The following is a 21,253-nucleotide window of genomic DNA, read 5'->3' as shown; positions in this document are numbered from 1 at the left end:
GTGTGTGTGTGTGTGTGTGTGTGTGAGACCGTTGGAGTCCTAATGGTTGTACTAACTGTTTGTTCCCATCCAGAGTGGGACGGACGGACAGAGGGAGGGAGGGCGTGAGTGAGGGCGAAGGCGGCTTAGCGCCAGAACAATGAGCCCTTTTGACCGGAGAGAAGCCCTCAAGACATGTGGCCTCCTGTCACCGTGGCAACAAGCCCCGTCCCACCCCTTCGACCCCCCTCATGGGACGGCGTGCTAGCTGACAGCTGGAGAAGGAGATGAAAATGGAGTCTCTTTCACAAGTAGCGTCCTCCACTTTGTCCTGTCTCATGACTTTTTTTTCCTGCCACCTGATTCGTCTCATCTTCTCAGTAAAGGAGTGGTTTTATTGATAGAGTTTTTTCTGTTGAGGGAAAAAAACGTACAAAAATTTTATGATCATCGGTCTTCAAATACACCTTGTATTTCGAGTAGTGTGAGAAATTTTCTCGCAGAGTTTGGCTACAATGTTTGTCTACATGCTAACCATTTATTCTTTATGAGGGTTGAAAAAGTAAATAGTTTCCCGGGGTGAGAAAAATTCTAACTGTATTCGTCCCATACACAACCTTAGTGAACTACACTAAGACTACATTACTTGACTACATTAGTGAAATGTTTTCGACTGTCTTTGTCTTCAAAAAGCTGAAAAACAAAAAATAGATTATTAATACAAGAAAAAGGAAAAAATATATAGAATATATAAATAGACCATCTCAGAAATCAATTATTTAGATAAACACTAAAGATTAGTACATGTATGAGTTGTGAAATTTTCCCAAAATGATAAACTATAAAAATATTATTTTTCTAGATATATTCTAATATTTGGTGTCCATAATCCTAAGAGATGTGTACAAGCAGCTCTGAAACAGCGATTTCAAGATTTCAGAAGCACCTTGTGCATTTATTTTGGGACCAAATTATTCCTTTAAGCTCTGCTCCTGAAGACACTGATGTTAATTTAATAATAGCCTCAGGCTTCAATCCTCCACGGGCTCATTTAACAAACTTAACTTGAGCGGATAAAGAATTGAGCCGACCCTTAAGATGGTAGCTGGGTTTCCCTCGAGGGGAAAGGAGAAGGCAAGACTTTAATAAGAGGATTGGTGCGACGAGAGAATGTCAAAAGCTTTAAGGCGAGCGGTGTAAAAGTTCCCAGGGTGCGTCGCATTGTCGCTGAAAGAACTCAGTTCCAGACCTCATGATTTTTCTGCTCATGACTTTATCAGGTGTGTTACAGCAGGGGAGACTTTAGCAGTTCAGAACCTCTTCCTACTTATTAATCAATACATTACACATTTATTGAACTAGCATTCATTAGTAGCTGGGACTTAGCTTAGGGCTTAGCTTTTATGTTTTTTATTTGGACAATTTAAAGGTCAGATGACTGCGAGAATGAAGTCAAAGTGTCAGAAATGTCAACATTTACCTCAGATTTGTTGGTAAATTACTAGAAAAATGCTTTAGCTAGCTACTACATAGCTGTTATGACTTTTATATGGATGATTAAAAGTACACTGGCTGTGAAAATGAAGACAGAAGTCATCATGAACGTCAGGTTTTAGCACAGATGTGTTGGTAAATTACCAGGAAAATGTTCTGTATTGCTAAAATTATACATTCATTAAAAAGTCTGTGCCATGTGGGAGCTAGGATTTACCTCATAAATCTTTTATATGGACACTGTAAAGGCAGAGTGACTCGAGACAATGAGAAGAAACATTAAAAATGTCAACATTTACCTCAGATTTGTTGGTAAACTACTACAAAAATGCTTCAGCTAGCTACTACATAGCTGTTAGGGTGAGTAAAAGTACATTGACTGTGAAAATAAGACAGAAGCCGTCATGAACTTCAAAATTTCCTTCAGATGTGTTGGTAAATTACCAGGAAAAGGTTCTGTATTGCTAAAATTATGCATTTTTTTAAAATGTCTGCAGTGTTTGGGAGCTAGGATTTACCTCAAAATCTTTTATATGGGCACTGTAAAGGAAGAGTGACTGGAAAATGAGAAGAAACATTAAACATGTCAACATTTACCTCAGATTTGTTGGTAAACTAATACAAAAATGCTTTAGCTAGCTACTACATAGCTGTTAGGTCTTTTATATGGATGATTAAAAGTGCATTGACTGTAAAAAATAAAACAGAAGCCGTCACGAACTTCAAAATTTACCTCAGATGTGTTCTGGAGAAGGTTCTGCCTCATAAACCTTTAATATGGACAATGTAAAGGAACAGTGACTATGGAAAATAAGAAGAAACTTTAGAAATGTCAACATTTACCTGGATATGGTTGAATAAAAGGAATGTAAGCTGTTTACGTAAGGGAGCTAGGACTTGCCTCATAAACCTTTAATATGGACGATGTAAAGTCAGAGTAATGACAAAAAACATTTACTTCAGATTTCTTGGTACATTATGAAAGAAAAATGCTTTAGCTAGCTACTACCTAGCTGTTAAGTCTTTTATATGGATGAACAACAGGAATTTAAACATTTCCCTCAGTTTTGGTGATGAAATAAGTAAAAAGCATAAGTTAGCTAGCTATGTTAAGCACCTATAAGCACAGCGAAGGCTTCTATAGTTGTTATAGCTAACAACTATACTTATAGCTAACAGTATCACCGTGTATCACATTAAAACTTCCATCCTTGGAGTGGATTTATCTCACAGACAGACAGGTAAAGGGGGGAAAAAGCATGTCTTTGGGTTTGTTATTTGCAGAGATCAGAGGTCACAGTGCCCCAGGCTCTGCTGTCTGTGTGGGAAAGAGATTTAACGATCACTTTTTCAAAACAAAGTTTGCTGCTCAGTCACGGTTAGCGTACCAGCGCCTCTCCGCTCTACGTCACCATAATTAGCGACTTCTCTAATTAGCTTTGTGTTGATTATGTAACATGTCTTTGAGGTACAGGAGCAATGTTTTTGTTTCTTTTTTTTTTTTAAATTACAGCCCTGTTTGTGTGTGTGTGTGTGTTGTGAAAAAATCAATTGTTTTTAAGAAAAGAATCACGTTGAGGCAACGATTCAGACATTCAGTGTCAGGAACCGATCGTTTTGTTAATTGACGCAATTAAATTAAAGATGCATCTCGGTGAGTTTTAACTCCAGTTTCTGAGTAATTAGTCTTCATCAGAGTGACGGCGGATCCTCAGACGACTCGTGCTGATTAGCAACTCCGGTAATGAGATGGCAAAGTTCTACACACACACACACACACTCTGAGATTAGAAGAGCAGAAATGTTAGCTCAGTTGTTAAATAGAATAATTTGCCAAGAAATCCAATTTATACAATTTCCTCGTTCCTCTGTTTCTTTCTTTAGTTTTGAGGTTAATGTGGCTAAAAATAACAGAAGTCTGTCTCACCCAAAACCTTTCTTTTTCACAAATCAATGGCTAAATCACAATGTATGCATTGTTTGCTTCTTGGAGCACAAAACTGCTTAAAATGTCAATTAAATCAAATTATTTTTAAATGTAAAATCGTTCTTCTCGATTATTGTTTGGTCCAGTTTGTATTTACCGTCAGCGATTCAGCTTTAGCAAATGATTGTCTGTCTCCCTTTGTTCCTTCCTGCGGCATGGAAACCTTATATATTTCTATTTTTAGACCATTCTGGCTTGTTATTTCTTTCCTTTTTTTTTTGCTTCGCTCAGCTAAATGCCGAGTGTGCATTATGTTCTCTCTAAGTGTTTTATTGTCTCTTTTATTGTGTCCTCCTCAGGTGAACAGGCAGACTGGGACACTAAATAAACTAAATAAATAACCCCCCCACCACACACACACACACACACACACACTCAGAAGCTTCATAATATTCCCCAAATTCTGCACCACTATGAAAACCTCTGCTATTATTTTTTTATTTTGGAGGTTTCGTCCTTTGCAGTGGACGGAAAACCACAGAAGTGTTAAACTGTGTGTGTGTACGATTCGGCAGATGAGCGAAACAATCCATCTGAGTCAGAGTGAAACATCATCATCATTTCCATTGAAACTCGATGTGTCGTCGGTATACATCAGCACCAGGGTTTAGCTAACATTTCAGAAATCAAACTGGATTGAGATAACCGTTTTCCAGCCCAGGCCAGGTTTCTTGTGTATCAAAGTGTATTGTAATCATCAATCTAGACCTGGAAACATAATAAAAGGATGTTTTTGAATATATGATATCACAGGACAGGACAGTAATCTTGGACACTAATCTATCCATCCATCCATCTATTTTCTGACCTGCACAGGGTCACAGGGAACCTGGAGTCTATCCCAGGGGACTCAGGGCACATGGCTGGAGACACCCAGAACCAGGTGGCAACACACTGCAGGACACAATCACACACATTCTCACACAATGGACAATTTAGAGATGCCTACAATGCATACTGAACCAGAACCGATCATTAATGGAGATTTCTATCAGTCACTCTGGATAAAAGAAGCTGCCAAATGCCATAAATATAAATGTATTTTTATTAAGGAACCAAACCTCAGTGGTGCTGGAAACTTAATGTTCTTATACATTTATAAGGGTCAAAGCATTGAAGTTCAAGAGCCTTGGTTTGCTCATTTGGGATAAATACAAATAAATAAGTCTAATATTAATCTCAAACTCTTTGGTCCATATTTCTCATGTTCTCTAAAGCTACAATCTCCATTCTTAAAGAAATAAAATTGAAATGGAAAACTTCTAAATTTTCACAAAGTACATGAGCTACATCCATGATTGCTTGTTTTCTCAAAGGACCAGACCCACAACTTGAAGGAACCACAAGGAGACTGTGCGTCATCTGATTAGGGGTCATAATTCATGGGGGTAGAACCCATTAGTGGTCTTATATATTTTTACATTTGGGAATTACCCCTGTGTTTATGTGTTGGTGAAGTTATGCTGACTTAGTGTGAGACACTGGGGATTTGGCTTGTTTGTTTTTTTTTATCCATAAATTCACACAGCTTGATGAGCATTAAGTACTTCTCTAGTTTGGCTTCAAAATGATCTCCCTGAAGAATTTGGTGTCCATTTTTTTTTACTGTATTTTCTTTTGCTTGAAGCATATAAATGGACTTACAATCAGACTAATTAACGTCTTCAAACGGGTTCTGAAATAAATCTTTCATTGTATACATTAAAAAGTGGGCTGAAACTTTCAACTCCTCTGTTGTGGAAAGTGCATATGGCAACGTGATCATGCAAGCCAACCCATTCCGCCATCCATCTCCAGAAAACGACAGGAGAACCGAGAAGGAACCACAACTGGAGCACAGCTCCTGGAGGCCTAGGTGAAGGGGTCTATACTGCTAGAGAGAGAGATAGAGAGAGAGAGAGAGAGAGAGAGAACGGGGGAGGGGAATCCCTGCCTCATGGAACTGGAGTGAGGGAATGAAGGAGAAAAGGAAGGGGGTGTTGGAGAAAGACAGAGAGTGGGAGGTAGACAGAGCAGAGGGGGTAGATAACGTCTGCTATAGGCTCAAAGGGAAAAAAAATCCCGCCAACAAACCCCGGAGGAATGCAAGGGGGTTCTTGCGGCTTTCATTGTTGTCTGCAGAACATTCTGGACTTGACTATGAGCCTTGCTCGACTTTCTCATAAAGTTGAACCTGCTCTGTGAATCTGAAGGCCAAAAATGAAGTGCACTATAAGAAAGAAGAGTTTCTCAAGGGTTCTTTGGGTATTTAAGGGTTCTTAGCTTTCTTCTTTGAGTGCTCTCTGACAGGGAGACCCTCGGTTTAAGTATTACAGGACAAGAACCTTAATGGCTGCTGGAGCTAATCTTATTCCTGAGAGTGCGGCTGTAGTTGTTCAAGAAAGAAGATAATTAGCTCTGCCTAGCTTTGCTAATTCAGTAAGCTCTTGGATCATAGTAATGGCTATTAGTACACTCTTAGAAACCTGATAGAACCGTTGCTGATTCTTATCTCACCATTTCCCTCTTTAAATGTGGCTGAGATTGTAGAATTGTTTTCCACACTTGTTGGCTAAAAATAAGTTAAGTTCTTTCTACACATATCCCATTCTTCAGCTTGATGCGGTGCCCCTGGAGCGAGGGGGGGGTTGGGGGCCTTGCTCAAGGGCCCAACAGTGGCAGCTTGGCGGTGCTGGGGCTTGAATCCCAATCAACAACCCAGAGCCCTAACCACTTGAGTTGCCAAAATTCCAGTATGCGTACACCTTTAGGGGATGTAGGCTTTGGATTTTTGAATGTTAGCTCAGTGGTTAATGTGTTGGACTACTGCTTGGATGGTTGTGAGTTTGAATCCCAGGTCCACCAAGCCTTAACATGCGATTGCTCAGTTTTACAAACTGTCACTCTGAATAAGGGTGTCTAGTAAATATAAATGTAAAAAATGGTTTCTTGAGGGTATGTATTGAATAATTGAGTGTTATTTGTCTCCTTGTTGAGGTTGAGGTTGTGTTTGAGTTGAGGTTTTACCTGCAAGCCTTTCTTTAGGATTCATCTCTAACACCTGAAGGTTAATTGCTTATTGCTTTATTGGCAAAGATAATAAATGGTAAAAGTATCAGATGATACCAATAGTAAAATCCTTGCTTTATCTATCCCAGCTATCTAGCAGCAGTTAGATCAGGATCTACTTGAGTTATTCATGAGGTAACATGAGGTCTTATAGAAATGGCTCACAATGACTGAAGATAAGATGTCTTCTACAGTATCCAAACCCACAGTGTGTGTTAAGCATATAACACTTGGTGTTTTTTAAATGTAGAGTGCATTCTGCCTGAGCTACGTTGGCTAAAGTGCTAAATGTGAGTTACTGATTGCTGCAAATCCCTTAAACCCTGTTGCGTTATTTAAGATTCTACTCTACAGTGGATATAACGCATCTATATATCCACTGTATCCAATGTACGCTATACATAATGCAGTGCCGTCGCCACCATGGGTGAGAAGTTCTATTGGTTTTGTACCAGAACTCTGCTTTTAGTTAAACCCAGAAATTCCTACCTAATAATGAGAGCTCAGAACTTTCCAGATATTCCTGCAGGAATAATTTTGCTGAAAGTCTCTCAGCAACCTCCCTGATTAGTTTCCTTCATGTCCTATTGTCAGTTTTGGAGGGACATCCTGTTCTTGGTGATGTCACAGCACCACTCCATTTTATCTACTTGATGGCCTTCACGCTGTTCCAGAGTATATCTAATGTTTTGACGGCTTTTGGCAATGAGATCCTGTACATGCTTTGTCAGGTCTTTGGCTTCAGCAGATGGATGAAGCATAGAAGATGACAGGAAATTCCTACAGAAACAGCTGATCTGTACTTGGGGTTCATTAGGATTACTTCGTTGATGGCAGGTTAAATTTTTTCAATCAGAAAAACCTACATTGCAAATACCTTGTCTTAACAGAGGGTGTGTAAACTTACTGACAGGTGAAGTGAATAAGACTGATGATCTCCTCATCATGGCACCTGTTAGTGGGTGGGATATATTAGACAGTAAGTGAACATTTTTCCTCAAAGTTGATGTGTTAGAAGCAGGAAAAATGGACAAGTGTAAGGATTTGAGCGAGTTTGACGAAGGGCCAAATTGTGATGGCTAGACCACTGGATCAGAGCATCTCCAAAACTGCAGCTCTTGTGGGGTGTTCCCGGTCTGCAGTGGTCAGTATCTATCAAAAGTGGTCCAAGGAAGGAACAGTGGTGAACCACAGGGTCATGGGCGGTCAAGGCTCATTGATGCACGTGGGGAGAGAAGGCTGGCCCGTGTGATCCGATCCAACAGACGAGCTACTGTTGCTCAAACTGCTGAAGAAGTTAATGCTGGTTCTGATGGGCCCCACCTCGCAACTTACAGGACTTAAAGGATATGCTGCTAACATCTTGGTGCCAGATACCACAGCACACCTTCAGAGATCTAGTGGAGTCCATGCATCCATGGGTCAGGGCTGTTTTGGCAGCAAAAGGTGGACCAACATAATATTAGGCATAATTTTATCGGTGTATAAAGAGCTAAAATCAGTTGCTCATCCATTTTGTGTCGTTTCAGCTACTGGTTAAAGATGCTAATTCCTCAGAGCAGCCTAAAGGTTTGCAGATGTTAAACAAATCTCACTGACCCAACGCTAATCTGGCTTCTGACAGAAGATTTAATAAAAGTGTTTTGTGATGAAATATATCAAGATATCGTTATCATATAGTCGTATATCTCAGCCCCGCCCTCACGCTGCAGTGAAGACACTTGAGGAAGGAGAAACTCGCCCTGAAAGCTCCAGAGATGGTGAGATCTGAGTGAAGGAAAAGTTTCTGGGTTCTTTTGCCCCTGATGGAAACTCTTCAGTAGTTTTGTGTGAGTCAGAAGCATTTCAGTGTTTGGGAGACAACAGAAGACACAGCTACGGTGTCTCCACAGGGACAAACTTCCTCAGTGTGGGACACACAGAGACACAGGTGGGTGATGAGGGTGGGGGGGCTTGGCATTCTGGAAATTTCCGTTGTAAGCCTCAGCCTGTTCAGGAAGGGAGTGGTGTGTGTGTGTGTGTGTATAGGGTTGGGTTCGGGACTTTGGCTGAGTGCCAGCCCCAGCAGGATGCTCTCTAGTTCACATGGACAAAAGCAGTAATGGCCGGTTTTATGGACGTCCCTGATGGACACAACGGCTGTGATGTAACTCCTCCCTCAAAACACAACCTCTCTCTCTCTCCCTCTCCCTCTCTCTCTCTCTCTCTCTTTCTTCCTCTTTCCACTCCCTTTTTCCACCTTTTGTATTTCTGTCATTCTTTTTTCTTTAGTTTTTCTGTCAATTAGCTTTCTTTCTTTCTTTCTTTCTTTCTTTCTTTCTTTCTTTCTCCTTCCCTCTCTTCTTTCTTTCTTTCTTTCTTTCTTTCTTTCTTTCAATCAAAGAACAAAAGAAGAAAAACCTAATGATAAATGCCACAATTAATAAAAATAAGAGTTAAATAACATTGGCAGTTAATGATCATTGTGGCAATATATAACAATTAATTTCCACCACATACACCATGACACACACACACACACACTGCCATTTCTGTGGCTGATGTTCCATCTGCTCAGTACATTACAATAAAAATTCATAACAATTCTATCCTTATTCACATTACACTTACACACACACACACACATACACACACATATATGTAATTGTTTTGTTTCCTGTTGGGTTTTAGTCTCTTATATAATGTATCTGGTGACACACACTACGCTCTGCTCTGCATAACCACACACACATTCTTCATGCTTTATGAGTCAAGTTCCCTCATGTTGCCCAACACTACACACATTCTTCAGTTAGTGTGTGTGTGTGTGTGTGTGTGAGAGAGAGAGAGAGTCTTAGTAAAACACTCTGATGTTCAGCAGACGTCCCCTGACTTACAACAGTAAACACTGAAGGTATTTTTAGATTTCTTTCTTTCGTTCTTTAACTATTTTATTGTTTATATTATTAAATAAATTAATGCATGCTGTGCTATGCATTATATATATATATATTATTAACGATAGCAATAATTATAAATATATTTCTATGAATTATTATATTATTTTTAAGCACAATGGATGAACACACCCCTGTTAATAAGAAACCAGTGTGAAATTATAACATAAAATTTAAAAAAAGAGCGATACTTCAGAAACATTTTTTAAAAATGAATTTTTGAAAAAAATCATACACAGTACATGGAGTGAAATGTTTATTTTTTTACGACTGTCCTGTGAAGGAAATAAAAATGTACAACTAGAATATAAAATATGAGAAAATACACTAGAAGAAAAAAATAATCTCAAATAAATAAGTATAAAATGAATATAAGAATATAATACAAAATATAATATAAAATAGACTATTGTTATACAAAATATATAAATAAAAATAGAACAAAAATAGAATAAGCAGGATAGTGATAGTAAAATGTACAGTGAGATGTGGACAGGATATACACTGATCTGGCATATCATTGTGAGCAGTGAGAGGTGAAGTGAATAAGACTGATGATCTCCTCATCATGGCACCTGTTAGTGGGTGGGATATATTAGGCAGCAAGTCAACATTTTGTCCTCAAAGTTGATGTTAGAAGCAGGAGAAATGGACAAGCGTAAGGATTTGAGCGAGTTTGACGAAGGGCCAAATTGTGATGTCTAGACCACTGGATCAGAGCATCTCCAAAACTGCAGCTCTTGTGGGGTGTTCCCGGTCTGCAGGGGTCAGTATCTATCAAAAGTGATCCAAGGAAGGAACAGTGGTGAACCGGTGACAGGGTCATGGGTGGTCAAGCCTCAATGATACACGTGTGGAGCGAAGGCTGGCCCGTGTGATCCGATCCAACAGACGAGCTACTGTTGCTCAAACTGCTGAAGTTAATGCTGGTTCTGATAGAAAGGGGTCAGAATACACAGTGCATGGCAGTTTATTGTGTATTGGTGCTGACCCCTGTGCACCACCGAAAGATAAACAATGGGCACATGAACATCAGAACTGGACCACAGAGCAATGGAAGAAGAAGGTGGCCTGGTCTGATGAATCACGTTTTCTTTTACATCACGTGGACGGCTGGGTGCGTCTGCGTCTCTTACCTGGGGAACACATGGCACCAGGATGCACTATGGGAAGAAGGCGAGCTGGCGGAGGCAGTGTCATGCTTTGGTCAATGTTCTGCTGGGAAACCTTGGGTCCTGCATCCATGTGGATGTTACTTTAACACGTACCACCTACCTAAGCATTGTTGCAGACCATCTACACCCAAACGGTATTCCCTGATGGCTGTGGCCTCTTTCAGCAGGATAATGCACCATGCCACAAAGCATAAATAGTTCAGGAATGGATTGATGACCACAACAACCAGTTTGAGGTGTTGACTCAGCCTCCAAATTCCCCAGATCTCAATCCAATCCAGCATCTGTGGGAGGTACTGGACAAACAAGTCTGATCCATGGAGACCCCACCTCACAACTTACAGGACTTAAAGGATCTGCACACCTTCAGGGATCTAGTGGAGTCCATGCCTCGGCAGGTCAGCGCTGTTTTGGCAGCAAAAAGGGGACCAAGAAAATATTAGACAGGTGGTCATAATGTTATGGCTGATCGGTGTAGATATAAGTGTGACATACAGTTGTGCTCAAAATTATTCATACCCCTTTAATTTTTTTCATTTATTAAAACTACTTTAATATATTAGTTGCTCTACACAATCCCACATGTGTTAAACTTAATTTGTATACCAATAGATATGGCCAGAGATTCTCTTTTGAAAAAAAATAATCATACCCTATTCCCAATCTCAGATAAAATTCCTTCTTTTGTGAAAGTGCACATGGTTTCACACTCCAGTGACTATAATCAATTTAATCAATTTAGGTGTAATCAATTAAGGCCTAATAATGTTAAATGGTAACACCTGCTCTGTAAAGTATAATTAAGGGGGCAAAGCTTGCATTATTCTCAGTCACTGTCACCATGGCCAAGAAGAAAGAACTCATGTCATGATCTTCGGATGCGTGTTGTCAATGCCCATAGTGGAGGCAAAGGCTACAAGGCACTTTCGAAAGAACTGGATGTCCTGGTATCAACCGTACAGAGCATCATCAAGAAGTTCAAGATGTTCAACACTGTCAAAAACCTGGATGGGCGTGGCAGGAAATGCAAAGTATCCTCTAGAGTCACTAGAAGGATCTGCTGCTATGCAAACAACAACCCACCGTATCACCACCAAAGCTCTAATAGACACCCTCAACCAAGCAGGGGAGACGGTATCAAGATCCACCGTTCAGCCAATTCTGCATCGAGGTGGTCTCCATGGACATCACCCCAGAAAGGCACCATTCCTTACCCAGTGACACCAGGATGCGTGTCTGGCCTTTGTCAGGGGTCACCTAGATAGATATCCAAACGTCTGGTCATCCATCCTCTGGTCTGATGAGACTAAACTGGAGCTCTTCGGACATATGGATGTTGCATATGTTTTGCGTAAGAAAGGAGAAGCCTTCAATCCTAAGAATACCATCCCAACGGTCAAGCACGGCAGTGGTAACATCATGCTATGGGGATGCTTCTCTGCCAGTGGTACAGGTAACCTTGTTAAGATAGATGGTATCATGAAAAAGGAGGACTATGTCAAGATTCTTGATGAAAACCTGGTGGCGTCAGCATACAATCTTAACCTGCCAGAGAATCTGACCTAACAGCAGGATAATGACCCGAAGCATATGGCACCAGTGGTCAGGGACAACAACATAAATGTTCTGGAGTGGCCAAGTCAGAGCCCTGACCTGAACCCGATTGAGAATTTGTGGAGAGAGTTGAAGATCCAGGTCAGGGCTAGGAAGCCTTCCAATCTCCAACAACTGGAGGCTTTTGTGAAGGAAGAGTGGGGAAACATTCTGCAGCAGACCTGTAGAAATCTTGTGGAAAACTACAAGAAACGTTTGCAGGCTGTCATTAAGAACCAAGGCTTTTCTATTGATTAGTGAAACACTGTAATATAAAGGCTATGAATAATTCTGAACATGGTGATTTTTTAATATTTGTCAATAAAAACCCATGAAATGTCATATTTCTTGAAATATCACATATTGTTATTTCTTTAGTTGTTTGTCAAATATTAAAAACATGAAAATGTTATAAAACTCATTCATCACAGAAGAAAACTCAAAAACACTATAAAAATACCAAAGGTATGAGCACAACTGTATGTAAAGTGATGTGTATCACTAATGTGTGTGTATTACGTATAATCTGATCAGTTTATTATCATAAATATAAATAAATATATATAAATAAATATACTCTATGTATATTTTTCACATTTTTATGGTCCTGATAAATCAGGACATTATTGCAGTAAAAGAAATTGAATGGAAAAGAAAGCAAAAAACATTTTCCCTGAGGATATCATGATTGTATTGTTTAAAGGTGACACGTTTAAGTTGTAATTTTTAATGATGGCTTTTAGTCGCGTCGGTCCGTTGTGGTTTGGAAACAACACTCACACTCCGGAGTGATCATGTGACTGTGTTGTCATTGTTTGTGTAATTGTAACGCCATGGGAACGCTGTAATGATGGTAATCACTTAACGCCGCCGGTTAGGTCTCTCTCTCTCTCTCTCTCTCTCTCTCTGAGGACTGAGCCGCTAATCAGATTAGAGCCGCTCGCAGCTTCAGATAATTCAATCCACTAAACAGGGATTATTATCTACGGCTCGCGTCTCTGCTCTAATTCTTATCAAAATATCCTGGAGAAAATATTTGACCCGAGTCCTGACCCGAGGCTGGAGAATTATTTCTGTTCTGCGTTTGACGGAATTCTTCTATGCCAAAATCTTTACATTTCAAGCGCTTGTTGTAAGGCGTCATGGTTTCTATAGCAACAGATCCTTCACAGGGACTTGTATGAAGGTTTTCTTTGGAAATGAAACATTTCTTTAACTCTTTATGGAAGGAGTCTCCAGTGTCAGTGCTTTGTAAATCAGTGCCTCCAGGATTTCAGGAGATTTTTGGTGACTGTGATTGCGCTTTCAAAATCTACACGTGTCTCACACACGTGAATGGAACAGGGCTTTGGCTGAATGCATGTTTTGATGATGTCTCGGAACGAACGTGCGGAAAATCTGCGCTCATTTTCTCTGAAATCTCTCGAAGATCCTCGGAATGTCACAGAGTTTTGCTTTCATGTCTGCAGTTGCTAAATCGTGAAATCCTGGAGAGACTGATAAAGCTGGAACGTTTCTTCAGGACAGAGGAGTTCTTTAAACTTCTCAGAGTTTTTCAGTAATAGAGAGACTGGTGAGGGAAGGACCATTTATAGCTGCTGTAACATAAGTGACAACAGGAAGTAACTGTTTCACAGATTTAGCTATAAACAGACAAAAAGCATGATGTCATGAAGGTGGCATAATCAAGAAGTGAGTCTTCATCCTCCTCTTCATCACACCACCCTGTTTTTGATGAGTTATTCTTCCTGAATTATTTTACAACTTGCCTAATGGATTTTGATAGAAAACTTTCCCAGGCGGTCTTTATCATCACCACACATACATTACAGCATTGAGGAATTCTTTTCTCCGTATATCCCACCTCAGAGCTATGATACATTATCAAACATTTACATTATTTACTGTACAGTGTCACCCATATATTGGTAGGAGAATGGAGACATGGACATGGAGCTGCCAGGCAGGAGGCAAAGAGGAAGGACAAAGAGGAGGTATATGGATGTAATAAATGAGGATAGGGATAGGTGGAGAGAGATGATTCGCTGTGGAGACCCCTGAAGGGAAAAGCCGAAAGAAGAAGAAGAAGACTGTCCAGGGTCTCCTGGTGGTCCAGTGGCAGGGTCCTCTCACTGCTGCGATTCCCGGGCAGGGAGCTAACCCAACCGCTGACTCTCAGTGCTGGTCCCAAGCCAAGATAAAATGGGAAGGTTGCGTCAGGAAGGGGATCCGGCGTAACAGCCTGTACAAAAACAGGTGAACCCGAACATGGAGCAGCCGAAAGAACAACAACTGTCCAGTGTCACCCAAATGAAGATGAGGTTCCCTTCTGGGCCTGGTTTCTCTCAAGTTTCCTTCTTCCTCAGATCATCTCAGGGAGTTTTTCCTCACTACCTCAGACTTCTCATTAGAGATTTCAAAACTTTATCATTTATCATATGTTCCTAGACCTCTGTAAAGCTATACAAATAAATACAGCACCCCTGGAGCAGAGAGGGGTTGAGGACCTTGCTTGCTTGTCCAGCAGTGCCAGGGCTTGAACTCTGATCTTCTTATGAACAATCCAGGGACTTAACCACCTGAACCACAACTTCTTCAAAATAATGAGAATTTTGGAGAAGAGGAATGAGGAATGGGGAATCCCTTAGTAACGGGAAATCATGCAGTCAAGATTCATGCATTTAGGGACTTGGCTAAAGGTCAGCACAGCCCGAGTATAATGGCTGAGCCTTGCTTTGGGTGAATCTGCTCCTTTGTCATGGTATTGCCCAGCCAGGTGACTCTAAATTACAATCTGAACCCATTCTCATGGTCAGAATGTGAGCCAATTAGCAATGAGAAACTGTGTGTGTGTGTGTGTGTGTGTATAAAGTGATTGAATTTAATTTAATTGCAGGACTAACAAAGTAAGCGTGAATAAAACAGCGTCATTTTATTATTCTGCGTGTTTTAAACAAACTCACAACACTAACATAAATCCTACTTGAATTAATGTGGGATCAGTCATAAAGCTAATTAACTTGGGCAAATTGGTGTGTGTGTTTTTTTTAAAGAATATAAATTAGTAGCGCAGCTGAAGTGCGTGTAAAATTGACCCTCACTAACTGACCCGACGATTATTAACATTAAAACAATAATAATCCCAGCCTGAGAGTCAGAGAGTAGCGCACAAGTCATTTACATGAGAGTTGAGTGGCAGTGTGGATTACTGAGGAATAAACTGATTCAAGGGATTAGTACATCAATTCTCCTGAACTGCTGAAGATGAGTCATGAAATCAGAGGTTTAAGTAGATCTGTTTCTCCCCCCCCCTTACTTTTTCTCTCTCTCTTTCACTCTCCCCCACTTTCTCTCTTCTATCTCTCTCTCACCCTTTCTCTTTTCTATCTCTCTGTGTCTCTCTCTCTCCCTCACTTTTTCTCTATTTCATACTTTCTCTCTTCTATCTCTCTCTCACCCTTTCTCTTTTCTATCTCTCTGTGTCTCTCTCTCTCCCTCACTTTTTCTCTATTTCATACTTTCTCTCTTCTATCTCTCTCTCTCTCTCTCTCTCTCATAGTATTGAAGGTGTCATCATTGTTTATGGAGTGGTTTATTGTTGGCTAATAAAATCTTTGACCCTGGCAGCTGTACTGACTTTGATTTGTGTGTGTGTGTGTGTGTGTGTGTGTGTGTGAATTTATTTATTTTTTTCTTACTTTCTCTCTCTCTCTCCCTTCTTTTTTTTTTTAGAAAACCAATATGTTATATTAGCTCATCCTGTGTAAAACACACACACACACACACGATTTTTAAATATCCTCTCACACACTTAATGTCCCTGTGACACGTCTAAAGAGGCAGTTTTGCTTTCCCAAATAAATGAAATTTGAAGGATTAAATTAAATGAATCTGCTTTAACTTTAGAAGCGAATTGAAGTCAATCTATTCCAGCTAATAGAGCGATTTATTCCTGACCTTTCCACTCGTCCAGATGAATATAGATTTAAAACTATGTGTATCATATCATATTAACAGCATCATATTAACATTTTTTTAATTTCATATAGATGAACATAAAACATTATTTCTTCGTCTTCTTTTAAAATTGAGGGAAATTTTGGGTTTTATTTCAAAGTGATGAGTAAATAATCATCTTTACATCTAGTTGAACTACACGCCACCAAGAATAACGAGCTTCACTATGAGAACCAGGGTTCTAGCCTCCTGCTGTTTTATATGTCTATATTTTACTTCTTTGGTTTAAAGACTGATGTTTAACACTAGGAAGTGAAATAATACTGTATGTTTGCAGTTTCATACACACACACACACACACACACACACTTATTAGCAGTGCACTAAATTGCAAGCCTAGACTTAGAAACTCTAACCATCTTTTCAACACACTGTGCATGCTTTGGAAGATGAATAAAATACAGGAAGCTTCAATAACCACCAAGACTTGCCATTAACTTGCTGCTAGATGTTTTTGCTCATCTTGGTTTGTTTCTGGGGCAAATCACTGGACTGAAGGACTACAGGATGAATCCTTCAAAAAAATTCACATTTTTCCTTGTAATCTGGAAATCTATAATAAGAAGAACAATATTATGAATATATGTTGTTCTAATTTAATACATAATTCTTCAGTACAAATTATTTTATCGACATTTGGTCTGTCACGCTGGAAAACCTGCGGTAAGATCAAATCCCTCATGTGTCGTCTGAACAGCAGCTCTGTGAAGACATAGTGTGGAGGTGAACTGGAGAGTCCTGCACTCTGACTCAACACCACTGAACACTGTTGAGATGAACTGGACCTGGAGTCTCCTCAACATCAACGTCCCAACATCAGCATCCAGTCTCACTCTAATGCTCTTGTAGAATATGTGAATGAACACAAATCCTTACAGACACACTCAAAGATCTAGTGACAAGCCTTTTCACAAGAATGGAGCTTATTATAACAGCAAAGTGGGATGAATCTGGACTGGGAGAGTCACTCTTAAACACCAATTTTGCTCTTTTAATTTGTATTGATTTTTTTTTTTTACGTTGACAGCAGCAACTGGGAAAATAACGACGGTCCCTAAGCGCAGCTCCATTGCCATTGAGTACGGCTTTTGAAAGGTTAAACACGCACACACAAATTAAATCCTGGTGTAAACATGTCTGTAACCTTGTCCGATTTGATTTATTTTGGAATTTAACACAAAATATTAGGGACCGATCTCGTGTTCGTGTCTGCATTTAGGGGGTGTTTTTCGTCGCTGCGGTGAGAGTGTGTAAACATTCAGACGGTCCCCGAGCCTCCGCCCCTCCCCCTCGCGAGCGAGCGCAGCGGCTCCTGTTTCACTCAAAGATGGCGGCAGCTCTCGAGCCACCGCTCTCTCCGCCTGCGCTTACAGGCTCGTCGTTGTCGTCGCGCGCGTCTCCCGTGCTTCTCATCACGTCCTTCTCGGCGGCTCGATCCCAGATTCCGGTGAGTCGCGGCGGGTTGATTGGGTTCTGGTTGGTTGTTTTTTTTTTTTTTTAAAAAAAACGCTGTTTTGTTTTTTTTTTTTTTAATGGCGGAAGGAGTGTGTATGTATGTGTATGTGTGTGTATGTGTGCGCGCGCGCGCGCGCGAGAACGAGCGCGCGTGCCTGTGTGTGTGAGCAGAGAGGAGAGGAGAGGAGAGGAGAGGAGGGGGCTCCATTCCAGTCCGCTTTTTAGAAGCCGTAACTGGACTCCGCGCGCACGCTGTCTTTCAGGGAACAGACAGAGACACACACAGAGAGAGAGAGAGAGAGAGAGAGAGAGCGCGAGCGAGGGAGGGATGGATGGAGATCTCGCGCGCAGTGGGGAGGGGGTATAACCAGGGGCTGGTGAAGGAAGGAGGGAAGGAAGGAGGATGAGTCTGAGGCCCGTAACTGGAATACACTGACCGTTACTATATAACTTTGAATTGTCATTTTTTATCGCAAATATTTGTTTAAAATCGTTAGAACATCCAGCACTTAGCTTAGCCTTCATCTCAAGACAAAGCCATGCTGTTAAAGAAAAAAAAAACAACAGCCACGGACAACACAACAAGGACAGAAATGTGTTAACGGTCAATACAATGAAGTGCATTATCACTGCTGGTTCACACACACACACACACACACACACGTAAACAATGAATATATTTGGGAAATAAAAATAAAAGTCGGTTCTGATGAAACGGTTTCCGTTTTCCCACCACCGCGCCATCGGCAGGCGCTCTGCGGGAGGGAGGGAGGGGGAGAGCGGGGGAAGGAAGTAGGAAAATGGGAGGATGCGGCCGCGCTTTGCGTCAAGTCCGCACAGTGTTCTGAGGAGAGACCCCTCGGCTTCACACGACGCCGCGGTTTGCGTGTGTGTTTGCTTCCTTAAACCCTAATCACCGCGTTCTGGTTAAAATGTAAGTCGTACGAGAAGAAATAACGATAATATCTCGCTTTGCTCTCGGCTTTTGTATTGTCTAGCTTTCCCAGGCCGCGGATTTCACAGTGGGAGATCTTTAGCGGAGTGAGTTAGCCTAGCCTCGCTACAACGGGTAGGAATGGGGGAAAAACACACACACACACAACAGACATCAATAACAGTCCGTGTGATTTAATTTTATTGAACAATAACAACAAAAAAGATTCGCGGTTGTTGTGTATTTGAGCGGATTGTGTATTTTGTGTTTATTTTTCGCGCGATCTGCTGGTGGTTTCGCCTCGTTTCTGAAAGGCACGCGAATGTAAACAGTTTGCTAGCAAAACATGCAGCTAGCTTAAGCTAGCGCAGAAAGAAAAAGTAGTTTTCCGTAAACTATCGTTATAACCCTAAAATTCTTCAGTTTAAGGTTTGTTGAACTGTTTAAACACCACTTTTAGACATGTATATCTAAAATATAAGGCATTTATTCAAGCGTGTATGAGCAGTTATTCCTTCTGCTATCCTAGCCTCATGGCTAAACAATTTGTTTACGACTCCTTGTTTACGTTTTTGGTTCCTTTTTTTAAAAGATGAAATGAAGACTTTGTGATTTTTTCGTTTAAAGTTATATGTTTAAAAAAGATAAAATTAGGTTTTAGGTCTGTAACTGGGATGTAGTTGCACGTACACGAGCTAAAAACAAATCTAAAAACAAAACCAAATTTAGTTTGTAAATCAGTGCATTAGTGAATGAAATATATTTTTTTAAAGGAAATGTTCTGGTTGTATTGTGTCCAGATTAGTCTGAACACTGTTCAGGTTGTTGTTTTGGTTTCAGAGTCCATGCTTTGAGATGCAGCTCTATGATGTAAAGACACAAACTTTGGAGGTTAAAGCCAATATTCAGCTTTTTGACACGTCTTCCTGGTGCTTTGAGGCTTAAAATTCGCTCTAAGACGTTCATATATTCAGTGTAAAGCCGTTAAGGACGCTTATTAATCTGACAGCAGGTCATGAACATGGTGGACAATCTCTGATCTTTTGAAACATGTTTATTCGTTGATACTGTGACGGTTTCTGTAAGAAGAGGTTTGTTTAAGGTTTAAAGAAGGAGTCTCCGGTGTCTGAGGTTGATTTCTTTACGTTCTATGATGTCGATTCCTTGCGTAAAAGCTCGGTTTCTGACCAAATCGACTGGAATATTTCCTGTATGGCTCCTCAGTTTTGTTTGATGTTTTTCTAAAGACGGATGAACAGCTTCAGTGAACCTGAATTAGATTGTAATAGAAGCTTTATAACCAGTTAGAGGGGTGATAAAAGATGAACTGTGTTAATAAACGTCGTGTAATGGTGGTAATTGGGGTACGATGATGGTAAATGGATTAAAAAAATGATTATTATTCAGCAATCTGATCAGAACGTAGAAGAAACTATTGAAAGTATTCAGCATCTGAACACGAAGCAGAGATTTATTGAGGGTCATTCGGTTCTTTTTCTGGTCCATCAGGATTATTTGACACTGTGACTGTCCTGCTGCAAAGTGTTTATGTAAAGGATATGTCATGGCTTTTTTTTGACCCCTCAAGTAAATGTTCAGATTTTGTACAGGTATATATCAAAGTGTCCAGTGATCTACAGGGATGTACAGGTGTATAGAGGGATGTCCGGGGATTTACAGGCGTATACAGAAATAAAGGCGTATAGATGGATGTACAGGTGTGCAGAGGTACGTAAGAGGATACACGGGCATATAGAGGGATATACAGGTGTGTAGAGGGATGTACGGGGATGTGCAGGCATATAGAGGGATGTATGGGCATCTACAGGCGTATAGAGGGATGCATGTGGATGTGCAGGTGTATAGCGTGATGTACAGGCGTATACGGAAATATATAGGCGTATAGAGGGGTGTACAGGGATTTACGGACGTATACAGAAATAAAGGCATATAGAGGGATGTATGGGGATCTGCAGGCGTGTAGAGGGATGTAGGGGGATCTGCAGGCGTGTAGAGGGATGTAGGGGGATCTGCAGGCGTGTAGAGGGATGTAGGGGGATCTGCAGGCGTGTAGAGGGGTGTAGGGGGAGCTGCGGGCGTGTAGAGGGAGGTAGGGGGATCTGTAGGTGTGTAGAGGGATGTAGGGGGATCTGCAGGCGTGTAGAGGGATGTAGGGGGATCTGCAGGCGTGTAGAGGGATGTAGGGGGATCTGCAGGCGTGTAGAGGGATGTAGGGGGATCTGCAGGCGTGTAGGGGGATCTGCAGGCGTGTAGGGGGATGTAGGGGGATCTGCAGGGGTGTAGGGGGATGTAGGGGGATGGGCAGGCGTGTAGGGGGATGTAGGGGGATCTGCAGGGGTGTAGGGGGATGTAGGGGGATCTGCAGGCGTGTAGGGGGATGTAGGGGGATCTGCAGGCGTGTAGGGGGATGTAGGGGGATCTGCAGGCGTGTAGGGGGATGTAGGGGGATCTGCAGGCGTGTAGGGGGATGTAGGGGGATCTGCAGGCGTGTAGGGGGATGTAGGGGGATCTGCAGGCGTGTAGGGGGATGTAGGGGGATCTGCAGGCGTGTAGGGGGATGTAGGGGGATCTGCAGGCGTGTAGGGGGATGTAGGGGGATCTGCAGGCGTGTAGG

At 41.2% G+C, this 21,253-nt stretch overlaps 2 protein-coding genes across 5 annotated transcripts in view; one reads left to right on the top strand and one right to left on the bottom strand.

Annotated features, from left to right (window-relative positions):
• Positions 1–17,520: 17,520 nt before the first annotated feature.
• kat6a (K(lysine) acetyltransferase 6A) overlaps positions 17,521–21,253 on the top strand; it is a 35,046-nt gene continuing 31,313 nt past the window's right edge. For 3 of the 4 annotated variants that reach the window (XM_058374720.1, XM_058374719.1, XM_058374717.1), the window contains exon 1: positions 17,521–17,676. The gene's annotated coding sequence lies outside the window, so the exon portion shown is untranslated. Of the gene's footprint in view, positions 17,677–18,479; positions 18,619–21,253 lie in introns of those variants that run through there. The other variant, XM_058374718.1, reaches the window with a different exon arrangement.
• Positions 20,441–21,253, bottom strand: part of LOC131343742 (adhesive plaque matrix protein-like) — a 3,288-nt gene continuing 2,475 nt past the window's right edge. Inside the window, exon 2 of the mRNA XM_058375662.1 lies at positions 20,441–21,253. This exon is cut by the window's right edge and continues 1,556 nt beyond it. Coding sequence (XP_058231645.1) covers positions 20,441–21,253 — 813 coding nt within the window.

The sequence above is a fragment of the Hemibagrus wyckioides genome, linkage group LG22, assembly GCF_019097595.1.
Source record: "Hemibagrus wyckioides isolate EC202008001 linkage group LG22, SWU_Hwy_1.0, whole genome shotgun sequence".
Classification (NCBI taxonomy): Eukaryota; Metazoa; Chordata; class Actinopteri; order Siluriformes; family Bagridae; genus Hemibagrus; species Hemibagrus wyckioides.
This window is presented reverse-complemented; position numbering and strand designations above follow the sequence as displayed.